This window comes from Oncorhynchus mykiss, unplaced genomic scaffold (assembly GCF_013265735.2).
Source record: "Oncorhynchus mykiss isolate Arlee unplaced genomic scaffold, USDA_OmykA_1.1 un_scaffold_289, whole genome shotgun sequence".
Classification (NCBI taxonomy): Eukaryota; Metazoa; Chordata; class Actinopteri; order Salmoniformes; family Salmonidae; genus Oncorhynchus; species Oncorhynchus mykiss.
In genome coordinates, this window is record NW_023493741.1 from 159,875 (window position 1) to 176,892 (window position 17,018).

Here is a 17,018-nt window from a genome sequence, read left to right on the forward strand (position 1 = left end):
TCTGGACCTTTTAATAATATAATACCAATCAGGAAGTGAGACCAACCCCAGGCTTCTGGACCTTTTAATAATATAATACCAATCAGGAAGTGAGACCAACCCCAGGCTTCTGTACCTTTTAATAATATAATACCAATCAGGAAGTGAGACCAACCCCAGGCTTCTGTACCTTATAATAATATAATACCAATCAGGAAGTGAGACCAACCCCAGGCTTCTGGACCTTTTAATAATATAATACCAATCAGGAAGTGAGACCAACCCCAGGCTTCTGGACCTTTTAATAATATAATACCAATCAGGAAGTGAGACCAACCCCAGGCTTCTGTACCTTATAATAATATAATACCAATCAGGAAGTGAGACCAACCCCAGGCTTCTGTACCTTTTAATAATATAATACCAATCAGGAAGTGAGACCAACCCCAGGCTTCTGTACCTTTTAATAATATAATACCAATCAGGAAGTGAGACCAACCCCAGGCTTCTGTACCTTTTAATAATATAATACCAATCAGGAAGTGAGACCAACCCCAGGCTTCTGTACCTTTTAATAATATAATACCAATCAGGAAGTGAGACCAACCTCAGGCTTCTGTACCTTTTAATAATATAATACCAATCAGGAAGTGAGACCAACCCCAGGCTTCTGTACCTTTTAATAATATAATACCAATCAGGAAGTGACACCAACCCCAGGCTTCTGGACCTTTTCTAGCCACTATGCTGCATCAGTTGGGCTATAGGTTCATTTTAGAGTAGAACATCTTTCCAAAAAGTCCCCAGAACTGAGCTTCTCAGTCCTTCTACATAAAAGTTATCCCTGGGAGTACCCCGGATCCCCTCGGCAACAGGACTGGAATTGATCAAACTCACAATTTAATACATTTAATAAAATCTATCTTCTTTCCCTAAAAGGCATTCTGGTCATTCCTTTCTTATATGAAACAGGTTGTTAACTTGGTCCCGGACAAACCGGTAATGCACTGTGGATTCACTGAAGAGCTTTCATTGTCTTATCTCTGCACACACGGGTCTTGAAGGCGAGTTCGGCCATTTTATTCAGTCCCCCCCCCCCCCCCCCCCTACCACCTCCCCTCAAAATGAACATTATATTACAACAATCAAGTTACGACAACTTTAAATAGGATTAAAAAGAATGAAAACAGAACAAAAACATATTTCAGTAACATGGATTACATTTGATACGGCTTTATATTCAGTGTTTTACTGAACCAAAAAACAGCCGGATCGGTTTCTGCTCCTTACGGAAATCGTCTTTAGTTTGGAGTTAGCAAGAGCACACAGACAGATCTGGGATCAGGCTAGTGGGCTTGACAATGACAACAATGGAGTTAGCAAGAGCACAGACAGATCTGGGATCAGGCTAACAAAATATTTACATAAATGTTTAAACATGTTATCGTCATTACATAAATATTTGGTCCTTGGGTTCGCTCACAGTGGGGTGTCTGAAATGGCACCCTATACAGTGCACAGGGAATACACTGCCAATTCTGACGTTCCAATCTCTGACCCAATACACAACGCATCAGTCTCAAATGATGCCCTATCCCCTACGCAGTGCACCCCTATCCCCTACGCAGTGCACCCCTATCCCCTACGCAGTGCACCCCTATCCCCTACGCAGTGCACCCCTATCCCCTACGCAGTGCACCCCTATCCCCTACGCAGTGCACCCCTATCCCCTACGCAGTGCACCCCTATCCCCTACGCAGTGCACCCCTATCCCCTACGCAGTGCACCCCTATCCCCTACGCAGTGCACCCCTATCCCCTACGCAGTGCACCCCTATCCCCTACGCAGTGCACCCCTATCCCCTACGCAGTGCACTCCTATCCCCTACGCAGTGCACCCCTATCCCCTACGCAGTGCACCCCTATCCCCTACGCAGTGCACCCCTATCCCCTACGCAGTGCACCCCTATCCCCTACGCAGTGCACCCCTATCCCCTACGCAGTGCACCCCTATCCCCTACGCAGTGCACCCCTATCCCCTACGCAGTGCACTCCTATCCCCTACGCAGTGCACCCCTATCCCCTACGCAGTGCACCCCTATCCCCTACGCAGTGCACCCCTATCCCCTACGCAGTGCACCCCTATCCCCTACGCAGTGCACCCCTATCCCCTACGCAGTGCACCCCTATCCCCTACGCAGTGCACCCCTATCCCCTACGCAGTGCACCCCTATCCCCTACGCAGTGCACCCCTATCCCCTACGCAGTGCACCCCTATCCCCTACGCAGTGCACCCCTATCCCCTACGCAGTGCACCCCTATCCCCTACGCAGTGCACCCCTATCCCCTACGCAGTGCACCCCTATCCCCTACGCAGTGCACCCCTATCCCCTACACAGTGCACCCCTATCCCCTACACAGTGCAACCCTATCCCCTACACAGTGCAACCCTATCCCCTACACAGTGCAACCCTATCCCCTACACAGGTGTGTTGGCCTGTAGCGTCCGTGCTGAACAACACCAGAGGTAGTAATGACCGAGCCTTCAGGAAGGTTTCTTTCATTACAAGCTACAGCCTGTGATCTGTGAACAGAGGGAGGGAGGGATAGAAAAATGGATCACTGGTCTCCAGTCCCATCCCCCTCTACCATGGGGTTGTTGTTACCACGAGGAGGGCAGAGACAGGCCCTCTACTGGTCTCTGTTCCCATCCCCCTCTACCATAGAGTATCTCTCACAGGGGTTAATGTTACACCATGCAGAGGGCAGAGAGACGGGCCAGGAGAACACACAGGGAACGGTTGCCATGACGTTGCGCTCCAGGAAGTTAAACACAGGGTTCCACCAGGTCCTTGACAGGTAGTTGTTAGAAGCCCCGCGTAGAGCCTGAACACAAAATGTAAAAATTGGTTTAGAATTGTTGTTTATTTTCAAAACCAATAAATATACATATTGAGGGGTTTATTTTCTAAAGGACAATCGTATAATAAGCCATTGGATTCCTAGAGACCGATGTAAATCATAAAGGTCAGAGTTCATCAGAGTCTGAACTAAAGAGAACGCTTTGAAATCAGTTGAGGCTGTTGTGTGACAAACTATCTATATTCACACAGCAACCATCATTACTAGACATTATGGTTGAGATATATATACACGTATGTATGTATACACACATATATATATATATCCTACCTCTGTGTGTGTGTGTGTGTGTGTGTATATAATTAACTATTTGGTAAAAAAAAATAAAAAATAATAATAATAATAATAATACTACATACACATATATATATATTTTTTTGACCAAATACTTATTTTCCACCATAATTTGCAAAGAAATTCATAAAAAATCCTACAATGTGATTTTCTGGATTTTTTTCCCCCATTTAGTCTGTCATAGTTGAAGTGTACCTATGATGAAAATTACAGGCCTCTCTCATATTTGTAAGTGGGAGAACTTGCACAATTGGTGGCTGACTAAATACTTTTTTGCCCCACTGTATATCCTACCTGTGTGTGTGTGTGTGTGTGTGTGTGTGTGTACACAAAGAGACACACACACACACACACACACACACACACACTGCTCAAAAAAATAAAGGGAACACTAAAATAACACATCCTAGATTTGAATGAATTAAATATTCTTATTAAATACTTTTTTCTTTACATAGTTGAATGGGCTGACAACAAAATCACACAGAAATTATCAACCTATGGAGGTCTGGATTTGGAGTCACACTCAAAATTAAAGTGGAAAACCACACTACAGGCTGATCCAACTTTGATGTAATGTCCTTAAAACAAGTCAAAATGAGGCTCAGTAGTGTGTGTGGCCTCCACGTGCCTGTATGACCTCCCTACCTCCCCAGGCATGCTCCTGATGAGGTGGCGGATGGTCTCCTGAGGGATCTCCTCCCAGACCTGGACTAAAGCATCCGCCAACTCCTGGACAGTCTGTGGTGCAACGTGGCGTTGGTGGATGGAGCGAGACATGATGTCCCAGATGTGCTCAATTGGATTCAGGTCTGGGGAACGGGCGGCCCAGTCCATAGCATCAATGCCTTCCTCTTGCAGGAACTGCTGACACACTCCAGCCACATGAGGTCTAGCATTGTCTTGCATTAGGAGGAACCCAGGGCCAACCGCACCAGCATATGGTCTCACAAGGGGTCTGAGGATCTCATCTCGGTACCTAATGGCAGTCAGGCTACCTCTGGCGAGCACATGGAGGGCTGTGCGGCCCCCCAAAGAAATGCCACCCCACACCATGACTGACCCACTGCCAAACCGGTCATGCTGGAGGATGTTGCAGGCAGCAGAACGTTCTCCACGGCGTCTCCAGACTCTGTCACGTCTGTCACATGTGCTCAGTGTGAACCTGCTTTCATCTGTGAAGAGCACAGGGCACCAGTGGCGAATTTGCCAATCTTGGTGTTCTCTGGCAAATGCCAAACGTCCTGCACGGTGTTGGGCTGTAAGCACAACCCCCACCTGTGGACGTCGGGCCCTCATACCACCCTCATGGAGTCTGTTTCTGACCGTTTGAGCAGACACGTGCACATTTGTGGCCTGCTGGAGGTCATTTTGCAGGGCTCTGGCAGTGCTCCTCCTGCTCCTCCCTGCACAAAGGCGGAGGTAGCAGTCCTGCTGCTGGTTTGTTGCCCTCCTACGGCCTCCTGATGTACTGGCCTGTCTCCTGGTAGCGCCTCCATGCTCTGGACACTACGCTGACAGACACAGCAAACCTTCTTGCCACAGCTCGCATTGATGTGCCATCCTGGATGAGCTGCACTACCTGAGCCACTTGTGTGGGTTGTAGACTCCGTCTCATGCTACCGCTAGAGTGAAAGCACCGCCAGCATTCAAAAGTGACCAAAACATCAGCCAGGAAGCATAGGAACTGAGAAGTGGTCTGTGGTCACCACCTGCAGAACCACTCCTTTATTGGGGGTGTCTTGCTAAATGCCTATAATTTCCACCTGTTGTCTATTCCATTTGCACAACAGCATGTGACATTTATTGTCAATCAATAAGTGGACATTTTGATTTCACAGAAGTGTGATTGACTTGGAGTTACATTGTGTTGTTTAAGTGTTCCCTTTATTTTTTTGAGCAGTATATATATATATATATATATATATATATATATATATATATATATATATATATATATATATATATATATATATATATATATATATATATATATATATATATATATATACATACACACTACCTGTGTGTGTGTATATGGGGCGGCAGGGTAGCCTAGTGGTTAGAGAGTTGGACTAGTAAGTTCAAACCCCCGAGCTGACAAGGTACAAATCTGTTGTTCTGCCCCTGAACAGGCAGTTAACCCACTGTTCCTAGGCCATCATTGAAAATAAGAATTTGTTCTTAACTGACTTTCCTAGTTAAATAGCTAGCTCTCCTAGCTCTCGTTGGCTGGCCCTCGCTTCATACTCGTCGCCAAACCCACTGGCTCCATGTCATCTACAAGACCCTGCTAGGTAAAGTCCCCCCTTATCTCAGCTCGCTGGTCACCATAGCATCTCCCACCTGTAGCACACGCTCCAGCAGGTATATCTCTCTAGTCACCCCCAAAACCAATTCTTTCTTTGGCCGCCTCTCCTTCCAGTTCTCTGCTGCCAATGACTGGAACGAACTACAAAAATCTCTGAAACTGGAAACACTTATCTCCCTCACTAGCTTTAAGCATCAACTGTCAGAGCAGCTCACAGATTACTGCACCTGTACATAGCCCACCTATAATTTAGCCCTATCAACTACCTCTTTCCCAACTGTATTTAATTTATTTATTTATTTTGCTCCTTTGCACCCCATTATTTTTATTTCTACTTTGCACATTCTTCCATTGCAAAACTACCATTCCAGTGTTTTACTTGCTATATTGTATTTACCTTGCCACCAAGGCCTTTTTTGCCTTTACCTCCCTTCTCACCTCATTTGCTCACATAGTATATAGACTTGTTTATACTGCATTATTGACTGCATGTTTGTTTTACTCCATGTGTAACTCTGTGTCGTTGTATGTGTCGAACTGCTTTGCTTTATCTTGGCCAGGTCGCAATTGTAAATGAGAACTTGTTCTCAACTTGCCTCCCTGGTTAAATAAAGGTAAAATAAAAAATAAATAAATAAAATATAAAAAATATATATATATATCTTACCTGTGTGTTGGCCATGGTGTGATACCACCAGAAGAGGCGTGATGTAACAAAGTAGGCGAAGACAACATCAATGCTGTAATGCTCATGACCAATCAGGATACAGATCACGCCCACAACACTGAGCAACCAGCACAACCACACGTACCACCACATCTTCTTGGGGGAGTCTGAGGAGGTAAACAAATTAACGTAGTTACAACACAACCTCATGTGTCAAATTGTTTTTGCCACCCATTTTCCCCCAATTCAAAATACACTTTTCAGAGCCTCACAGGACTGGTAAATATACGACATGATCAAAAGTATGTGGACACCTGCTCATAAAACATTTCAAAATCATGGGAGTTGCTGCTATAACAGCCTCCACTCTTCTAGGAAGACTTTCCACTAGATATTAGAACATTTTTGTGGGGACTTGCTTCCAATCAGCAGGCAAGTCAAGTTCTTTCACACCAATCTCGACAAAACATTTCTGTATGGACCTCGCTTTGTGCACGGGGACATTGTCATGCTGAAAGAGGAAAGGGCCTTCCCCAAACTGTTGCCACAAAGTTGGAAGCACAGAATCATCTAGAACGGTCCCAGGTTAGAGAGACTACAGCCGCCGGACCCGGTCCCAGGTTAGAGAGGCCCCCCGACCCGGTCCCAGGTTAGAGAGGCCCCCCGACCCGGTCCCAGGTTAGAGAGGCCCCCCGACCCGGTCCCAGGTTAGAGAGGCCCCCCGACCCGGTCCCAGGTTAGAGAGGCCCCCCGACCCGGTCCCAGGTTAGAGAGGCCCCCCGACCCGGTCCCAGGTTAGAGAGGCCCCCCGACCCGGTCCCAGTTTAGAGAGGCCCCCCGACCCGGTCCCAGGTTAGAGAGGCCCCCCGACCCGGTCCCAGGTTAGAGAGGCTCCCCGACCCGGTCCCAGGTTAGAGAGGCCCCCCGACCCGGTCCCAGGTTAGAGAGGCCCCCGACCCGGTCCCACTAGAGGGGTGGCCTCCTTTCTGTAACACTTCTCTATTTCCTTAATAAAATAAGAATCTCATTTCTTACACTAAATAAACAGGTATGTCATTGTGAGGGTTACAGAGAGTGTGAGTGTGTGTGTGTGTGTGTGTGTGTATGTGTGTACGTACACTCTTGGATAAACAGGTATGCCAGTGTGAGTGTTACAGAGAGTGTGTGTGTACGTGTGTGTGTGTGTGTGTGTGTGTATACGTACACTCTTGGATAAACAGGTATGCCAGTGTGAGTGTTACAGTGTGTCCACTGTAGAGGAAGTCTCCACACATGAGGTGACCCCCGGTGATTGACAGGCCTCCTCCACTAATCAGACCCAGGATACGCCACACCATCCCTTCAGAGTCACCATAAAGCTAGGAGGGGGGGGGGGGTAGAGTTTTAGTTAACAATGGACTGATCCTGGCTTAATTAACATACTGCAATGGACTGATCCTGGCTTAATTAACATACTGCAATGGACTGATCCTGGCTTAATTAACAATGACATATATAAACCTTGAATTGCTGATGCTATGTATTGGCCAAATATAGCCCCACAGCGGAGGTGTCATAATACCCATAAAACCTAGCGGTCAAACAGGGTAATGGTTCAGATAATTTTTCCTCCATTAAATTTTCCCCCAAAGGGGATTTGAGAAACACTTAAAATAAGGGCTGTGTTTCATGTAGGTCTACCCTGACGGGGCGTTTTGATAACCGAGTAAAAAAGGTGACTATTTCCCCGTTTGACCGCTAGGTTTCATGGGTATTATGACTCATAATGTGGTATTCAATGAGAGGCGTTGAAGCCACCGGTCAGCAAAATTGGCCAGCAGGAGCCAATAGGAATGAATGGAATACTACAGTATTTCAGTTAAAAGTTTCAAGGATACATACAGTGCCTTGCGAAAGTATTCGGCCCCCTTGAACTTTGCGACCTTTTGCCACATTTCAGGCTTCAAACATGAAGATATAAAACTGTATTTTTTTTGTGAAGAATCAACAACAAGTGGGACACAATCATGAAGTGGAACGACATTTATTGGATATTTCAAACTTTTTTAACAAATCATAAACTGAAAAATTGGGCGTGCAAAATTATTCAGCCCCCTTAAGTTAATACTTTGTAGCGCCACCTTTTGCTGCGATTACAGCTGTAAGTCGCTTGGGGTATGTCTCTATCAGTTTTGCACATCGAGAGACTGACATTTTTTCCCATTCCTCCTTGCAAAACAGCTCGAGCTCAGTGAGGTTGGATGGAGAGCATTTGTGAACAGCAGTTTTCAGTTCTTTCCACAGATTCTCAATTGGATTCAGGTCTGGACTTTGACTTGGCCATTCTAACACCTGGATATGTTTATTTTTGAACCATTCCATTGTAGATTTTGCTTTATGTTTTGGATCATTGTCTTGTTGGAAGACAAATCTCCGTCCCAGTCTCAGGTCTTTTGCAGACTCCATCGGGTTTTCTTCCAGAATGGTCCTGTATTTGTCTCCATCCATCTTCCCATCAATTTTAACCATCTTCCCTGTCCCTGCTGAAGAAAAGCAGGCCCAAACCATGATGCTGCCACCACCATGTTTGACAGTGGGGATGGTGTGTTCAGGGTGATGAGCTGTGTTGTTTTTACGCCAAACATTACGTTTTGCATTGTTGCCAAAAAGTTCAATTTTGGTTTCATCTGACTAGAGCACCTTCTTCCACATGTTTGGTGTGTCTCCCAGGTGGCTTGTGGCAAACTTTAAACAACACTTTTTATGGATATCTTTAAGAAATGGCTTTCTTCTTGCCACTCGTCCATAAAGGCCAGATTTGTGCAATATACGACTGATTGTTGTCCTATGGACAGAGTCTCCCACCTCAGCTGTAGATCTCTGCAGTTCATCCAGACTGATCATGGGCCTCTTGGCTGCATCTCTGATCAGTCTTCTCCTTGTATGAGCTGAAAGTTTAGAGGGACGGCCAGGTCTTGGTAGATTTGCAGTGGTCTGATACTCCTTCCATTTCAATATTATCGCTTGCGCAGTGCTCCTTGGGATGTTTAAAGCTTGGGAAATATTTTTGTATCCAAATCCGGCTTTAAACTTCTTCACAACAGTATCTCGGACCTGCCTGGTGTGTTCCTTGTTCTTCATGATGCTCTCTGCACTTTTAACGGAACTCTGAGACTATCACAGTGCAGGTGCATTTATACGGAGACTTGATTACACACAGGTGGATTGTATTTATCATCATTAGTCATTTAGGTCAACATTGGATCATTCAGAGATCCTCACTGAACTTCTGGAGAGAGTTTGCTGCACTGAAAGTAAAGGGGCTGAATAATTTTGCACGCCCAATTTTTCAGTTTTTGATTTGTTAAAAAAGTTTGAAATATTCAATAAATGTCGTTCCACTTCATGATTGTGTCCCACTTGTTGTTGATTCTTCACGAAAAAATACAGTTTTATATCTTTATGTTTGAAGCCTGAAATGTGGCAAAAGGTCGCAAAGTTCAAGGGGGCCGAATACTTTCGCAAGGCACTGTATATCTCACAATCTAATTTAGAAGGATTAAGGTGTCTCTGGAATAGAACGCGTGACTAAAACTAAATGTAGACATATATACATACTAAACAATTATATAAACAAACATGTAAAGTGTTGGTCCCATGTTTCATGAGCTGAAATAAAATCTCAGAACTGTTCCATGAGCACAATTATTTTTTCTTCCTCTCCAATGTTGTGCACAAATGTGTTTACATCCCTGTTAGTGAGCATTCCTCCTTTGCCAAGATAATCCATCCACCTGACAGGTGTGGCATATCAAGAAGCTGATTAAACAGCATGATCATTACACAGGTGCACCTTGTGCTGGGGACAATAACAGGCCACCCTGAAATGTGTAGTTTTGTCCCACAGCCCAATGCCACAGATGTCAGAAGGTTTGAGGGAGTTTGCAATTGGAATGCTGACTGCAGGAATGTCCACCAGAGTTGTTGGCAAATAAATTAATGTTAATTTCTCTACCATAAGCCACTTCCAACACCGTTTTAGAGAAGTTGGCAGAACGTCCAACCGGCCTCACAACCGCAGACCACGTGTATGGCATGGTGTGGGCGAGCGGTTTGTTGATGTCAACGTTGTGAACAGAGTGCCCCATAGTGGCGGTGGGGTTATGGTATTGGCAGGCATAAGCTACGGACAACAAACACAATTGCATATTATAAATGGCAATTTGAATGCACAGAGATACCGAGACGAGATCCTGAGACCCATTGTCCTGCCATTCATCCACCTCCATCACCTCATGTTTCAGCATGATAATGCACGGCCCCATGTCGCAAGGATCTGGACACAATTCCTGGAAGATGATAATGTCCCAGTTCTTCCATGGCCTGAATACTCACCAGACATGTCACCCGTTGAGCATGTTTGGGATGCTCTGGATCGACGTGTACGTCAGCGTGTTCCAGTTCCCGCCAATACCCAGAAACTTCACACAGCCATTGAAGAGGAGTGGGACGACATTCCACAGGCTACAATCAACAGCCTGATCAACTCTATGTGAAGGAGATGTGTCACGCTGCATGAGGCAAATGGTGGTCACACCAGATACTGACTGGTTGTCTGGTCCACACCCCTACCTTTATTTTTAAAGGTGTCTGTGACCAACAGATGTCATGTGAAATCCATAGATTAGGGCCTAATTTATTTATTTAAATTGACTGATTTCCTATTATGAAATGTAACTCAGTAAAATCTTTGAAATTGTTGCATGTTGACTTTTTTGTTCACTATAAATGCATTTCTGTAGATTTCAAAATATATTTTACAAAATGGTGCCCCATCAGTCATCTAGTCTCTATGTGAATCATGAATCATCATTTGGTTCCTGCCTTTCTAGGGAGTTTTTCCTAGCCACCCCACATAGCCTGGTTCCTCTAGGTTTCTTTCTGGGTTCTGGCCTTTCTAGGGAGTTTTTCCTAGCCACCGTGCTTCTACACCTGCATTGCTTGCTGTTTTTAGTTTTTAGGCTGGGTTTCTGTACAGCACTTTGAGATATCAGCTGATGTACGAAGGGCTATATAAATACATTTGATAATCATTGTGTACCTTGGGAGCGCAGGTGAAGTGTTTGCCAGGGACAGGTAGCGTGGTGATGTACATGGTGACACAACGGTACATGTACAACGTTCCGATCATGAAGAAACACCTCCGACCAATGATGGACCTGGAGGGGGAAGTCACCACAATTAGAACAGCAGTCTAAACCAAGTCACCACAATTAGAACAGCAGTCTACACCAATAGCCTTGCAGATAGCCTTGCAGTCTACACCAATAGCCTTGCAGTCTAAACCAATAGCCGTGCAGTCTACACCAATAGCCGTGCAGTCTACACCAATAGCCGTGCAGTCTACACCAATAGCCTTGCAGTCTAAACCAATAGCCTTGCAGTCTAAACCAATAGCCTTGCAGTCTAAACCAATAGCCTTGCAGTCTAAACCAACAGCCGTGCAGTCTAAACCAACAGCCGTGCAGCCTACACCAATAGCCGTGCAGCCTACACCAATAGCCGTGCAGCCTACACCAATAGCCGTGCAGCCTACACCAATAGCCGTGCAGTCTACACCAATAGCCGTGCAGTCTACACCAATAGCCGTGCAGTCTACACCAATAGCCGTGCAGTCTACACCAATAGCCGTGCAGTCTACACCAATAGCCGTGCAGTCTACACCAATAGCCGTGCAGTCTACACCAATAGCCGTGCAGTCTACACCAATAGCCGTGCAGTCTACACCAATAGCCGTGCAGTCTACACCAATAGCCGTGCAGTCTACACCAATAGCCGTGCAGTCTACACCAATAGCCTTGCAGTCTAAACCAATAGTCGAAAAACACAGTTCAGTCACAGTGGTTATAACAACGTATACAGACATAATATAACATTTAAAAATGTCTATTCCTTTGAAAAACTTTTGTGAGTGTAATATTTAAGGTCTATTGTTTATTTAATTTTTTTCCACTTTGCTTTTGTCAATGTAAACATGCGTTTCCAGTGCCAATAAAGTTATTTGAATTGAAAAGAAAGTACTTGTGTTTGAGGAACAGCCACTGTATGAACCAGAGTCCCACCAACACCATCCCGTTGACTTCGGTGACCGTAAACGCCCACGGTACACGGTCCACATAGTCAAAGAATTTATCCGGTAACGGGGGACTGACCGATTTATCCGGTACCCGTTCGTGTACGACGGTGATGATGACGGTGGTCAGGATGAGGTTGAATAACGCGTACACAAACGCCACCCCTGTTTTCCACCATTCCCGCGGCAACCGGTTGCCGCGGCCTTCCGGTACCGAAATCTTGACGTAGTCACTGTGTTTCCGGAGACCGTTGCTAAGCGACCGGATCAGTCGGCTGGATTTGCCGCTGGTCCGTCGGTCGTCCTGGTTATGCTTGGACTTAGTGTTAGGGATGTGGTCCGTTATCGTTGATGACGAAGGGTTGCCGTGAGGGTTGCCGTTGGAGACGATGTGAGGAGCTGGTGGCGGCGGCTGGGACTCCATTGTCACGGAGACCTCAAAGTGGGAGTGGCCTCCAGTCGGTCTCGCCTCGTTTTCGTGCATCAGTTCTGGGGTGGATATTTTGAGACACTCAACCGGCCAATCAGCAGGCTCCAAACATGTCCTTTAACCAATCAGCAGCCTCCAAAAACAAATATATAATCCAGAAACTTCCAGCAAGGTGTGACCTCCGACCTCCGATAATGTTTGGCGGGTTAGAGGTACCTGATCAATGTGATCAATAATCCTATCAGCTCTGAGGTCATCAACAATGTCAGAGACCTTTGGAAACACCTGGAAAACACAAATACACAGACATCAGAGACTGTCCAGGAGACGAGAACCTGTTTCTACCTGATCAACTAAAAGGAACTGAAATGTACAAAGAGGAGGAAGGGGTGAAAACCTGTTTGACAGGCTAGCTAGCTCAGGAGGCTGGTGAGGACGGGCTCGTGGTAAAGGCTGGAGCGGAGTCAGTGGAATGGGATCAAACACATCAAACACATGGTTTCCATGGGATCAAACACATCAAACATGTGGTTTCCATGGTTTCCATGATTTGATGCCGTTCCATTGGCTCCGTTCCAGACGTTATAATGAGCCGTCCTCCCCCCCAACAGCCTCCACAGACACACAGAAAGACAGGCTGTTTTCAGAGCTCTCGGGGGCAGTTTCACCAGACACATTTTAAGCCTAGTTCTAGGATTGTGAACTTATTTAAAATGCTTTTTTAGACCAGGACTGGACTGATCTGTGTCTGGGGAAACCAGCCATCAGTGGTCAGAGAGGACAGGCAGGTAACAAGGTGTGTTCTCTTCTACCTGCACTCTCTGTACAGTCACACTCAGTCAACACAGGTGAGAAATGTTCCGATCCTACCTGTAGGAATGTTGGTTTTGACTCAGAGAAACCAGAGAGAGAGAGAGCGCAGAGAGAAAGAGCCACACCTTAACTTCACACACACACACACATTCCTCACTCTTTAAACCACAGGTGATTTCACACACACACACCTCTGTGTGCTTTAATAGTCTTGTTGACGCAGGACAATGAGGAGTTCAGACTGCTACAACAACTGGCAGGATGGAGGGAGGGATGGAGGGGTGGAGGGAGGGAGGGGTGGAGGGAGGGAGGGATGGGTGGAGGGAGGGAGGGGTGGAGGAAGGGAGGAAGGGGTGGAGGGAGGGGTGGAGGGGCTATTCATAGAATGTGAATCCCAATGCAATCCTCTAAAACAATTACATTACCTAGGTAACTAAACAACACCGTTACGTAACACACACAGTGTTGGAGGAAAGCATATTGAGTGAGTGACTGAGTAAGTGACTGAGTGAGTGAGTGACTGAGTGACTGAGTGAGTGTACTCATGCTACAAATCCTCTTTCTCCATATCATATCTGGCCTGCGTGTTAATGTGTGACTGACCCCCCCTCTAACCGTCTGTCTTCCTCCCATGCATCTAATATAAACCGTCTGTCTTCCTCCCATGCATCTAATATAAACCGTCTTTATCTCATTACTCTTGTATAGGGTTGCAAACTTGAGGCAATTCAATTCTAGGTCTTGTGGTATATTATGATATATTATATATATATTCTGATTAAACTGTCCCCAATTCTAGGTCTTGTGGCATATTGTGGTTAAACTATCGCCATTCAATGGAAGTGCAACCCTCTGCATGCACAGTGCTTTCCTCCATCACATTGTACAGCTGATATATGAAGCATAAATCAGTTAAATTAGGCAGTGAACGTGAACCCTGAAAGAGTCCTGGATCTAGTTGTCAGACAAGTCCCCAAGTTGGCCCTCTGTTGTTGTCTGTATCCCTAGTGATATTGGCCCTCTGTTGTTGTCTGTATCCCTAGTGATATTGGCCCTCTGTTGTTGTCTGTATCCCTAGTGATATTGGCCCTCTGTTGTTGTCTGTATCCCTAGTGATATTGGCCCTCTGTTGTTGTCTGGATCCCTAGTGATATTGGCCCTCTGTTGTTGTCTGGATCCCTAGTGATATTGGCCCTCTGTTGTTGTCTGTATCTCTAGTGATATTGGCCCTCTGTTGTTGTCTGTATCTCTAGTGATATTGGCCCTCTGTTGTTGTCTGTATCTCTAGTGATATTGGCCCTCTGTTGTTGTCTGTATCTCTAGTGATATTGGCCCTCTGTTGTTGTCTGGATCCCTAGTGATAGTGATCATCTTGTTGTCTGGATCCCTAGTGATAGAGGCCCTCTGTTGTTGTCTGGATCCCTAGTGATAGAGGCCCTCTGTTGTTGTCTGGATCCCTAGTGATAGTGATCATCTTGTTGTCTGGATCCCTAGTGATATTGGCCCTCTGTTGTTGTCTGCTTGATTTACAGCATCAAGGTAAATTACTCCATATTTTCATATGGATTGGACACTACGTCTACTGTCCGGATAGACTATTGCAGCAACACCAAAGGCTCTTCCTAATAATGATTCTGGATATTATCATAGCCCTGAGAAATCACCCCCTTGGTCACTTTGTGATGACAAAAACAGCAATGGTGAGATTAATGCTACCACTATTCATGGGTTTATTATGTGTGCCTGTGTTGGGCACATAGAAACATCACCAAGGAACCAATCTATATAGTCAGGCAATGTCCACATTATTCCCTCATAGTTTAGAATGTTTAGAAGAACTAGAATGCCAATTAGAATATCAATTAGAATGTCAAAAGACCCGAGTTCCCAAGTTGTGGGTTGGATGACCATTCAAATAGTTCCCAGTTGTTTTGAACGCTCGGAATTCGGAGAGTACCGAGTTCCCGGTTGTCTTGAACGCGGCATCATTCACACGCCACAGTCAAAGGGAGAGGAGTGTAAACATAACGCAAACCGGTTACAGTTTAATTAAGAACCAAACAAAACAAAACCAGAGTTTCTATTGGACACATTCAGCTAGGTCCCTCCCCGTGGCATTCCGTTTTGCAACATAATCGGCGTAATGGAACAGGCTCAAAGTAAGCAACCCTTCTCGCCGCCATCATCACAACATACGGGTATATAACAAATATTATCATTCTCACCGGGCGATAATAACATGAAGGATTTACGTAGGTGAAATATAAATTAGGAGTCCTCTGTGTTTAAGTACTGGAAATAGTTAAGTCTTTAATATTAACTGGATATTCGACCCGCAAAGCCAGTCGGAAGCAATTCACCTGTTGAAAGGTGAGCTATGGCGACCGACAACACCTTCTCTAACTCTTAAAACTTTTTACCTGCGCTCTTAGGGAAATGAAACCAACAAACGTTCTCAAGTTAGGCTAATTAAACAATGTATCCCCACATAAAAAAAAAACAGCTTACCTGTGTTCAGTAACGTGAAAGTTCGAAACAAGTCTGTGACCTTTTTTGTCTTCCTCCTCTATGTTGAGTTGTCTTCTCTTACCTTGGGTGTGTAAATCACAGCTCCCCTCCTGTCAGACAAGACACGCCCTCTTCAGCAAAACACGCCCCTATAGCTTCCTATTACATTTGATACATTTTCAAAACTATTCAGAATGTGCATTTCTATATATATATATATATATTTATAATAGCCCAATTTCATATAAAAAGGTGTCGATTAAATTTAAAGGTCTTTAAAAAAAAAGATTGCAGATAACTGGTTCTCCCGGCCCAAATAAGGTACACCAAGGCCACTCCCCTCTCAGTGAGTCACTTCTCGTTAAACGATCCGCCCGTTCCAGAACGTTGTTGAAGCTCGAGCTCAAATGACTCACCGTCATCATGAGGGACTGTCTTGTCCCTGACTCCGGGGCATAATATAAGTCACTCAGATCAGCTGTTTAGTTAACGTTTCACCTCAGCTCTCTAATTTAGTTTCAGATGAGGCTACCCCCGTGACTGACTGGACAACACCATGAGTCCAAATGGAACCCTATTCCCTATATAGTGCACTACTTCTGACCAGACCCCTATGGCACCATATTCCCTATATATAGTGCACTACTTCTGACCAGAGCCCTATGTAGGGTGCCATTTGGTAATAACTCATTTCCAGTAAATAACCAACAACTCTGTGTGACACATCCTGACCAGCAGCCCACTCCCAGGTTATAATGACAGAATAACATGAGGAGGAGTCAACTGTTGTTCTTATTGGTTGTTGAAACTGAAAGTAGCCTCGACTAGACTCCAGTGTTGGCTGTTTTTTTTTTATCCTTTTCCTAGAGGTGAATGAATCCAACTCTGGTGAGTTATCAGACCTAGACTATTATGTATAAGCAGATCCCCTACGAGAGTTTAAAACCCCTTGGAAGTACCAAGATGGCTGCACGATGACGTCA

General features: G+C 45.3%; 1 protein-coding gene across 1 annotated transcript; it reads right to left on the reverse strand.

The window, feature by feature from the left end:
* Positions 1 to 2,347: 2,347 nt before the first annotated feature.
* LOC110531313 (phosphatidylcholine:ceramide cholinephosphotransferase 2) lies at positions 2,348 to 16,178 on the reverse strand. Its single transcript, XM_036973671.1, has 6 exons — positions 16,036 to 16,178; positions 12,233 to 12,999; positions 11,253 to 11,370; positions 7,377 to 7,530; positions 6,173 to 6,339; positions 2,348 to 2,864 (listed from the first exon to the last, which is right to left on the reverse strand). The coding sequence occupies exons 2-6, from the start codon at positions 12,766 to 12,768 to the stop codon at positions 2,670 to 2,672; spliced, it is 1,170 nt and encodes a 389-aa protein (XP_036829566.1). The 5' UTR covers positions 12,769 to 12,999; positions 16,036 to 16,178; the 3' UTR covers positions 2,348 to 2,669.
* Between the last annotated feature and the right edge of the window lie 840 nt (positions 16,179 to 17,018).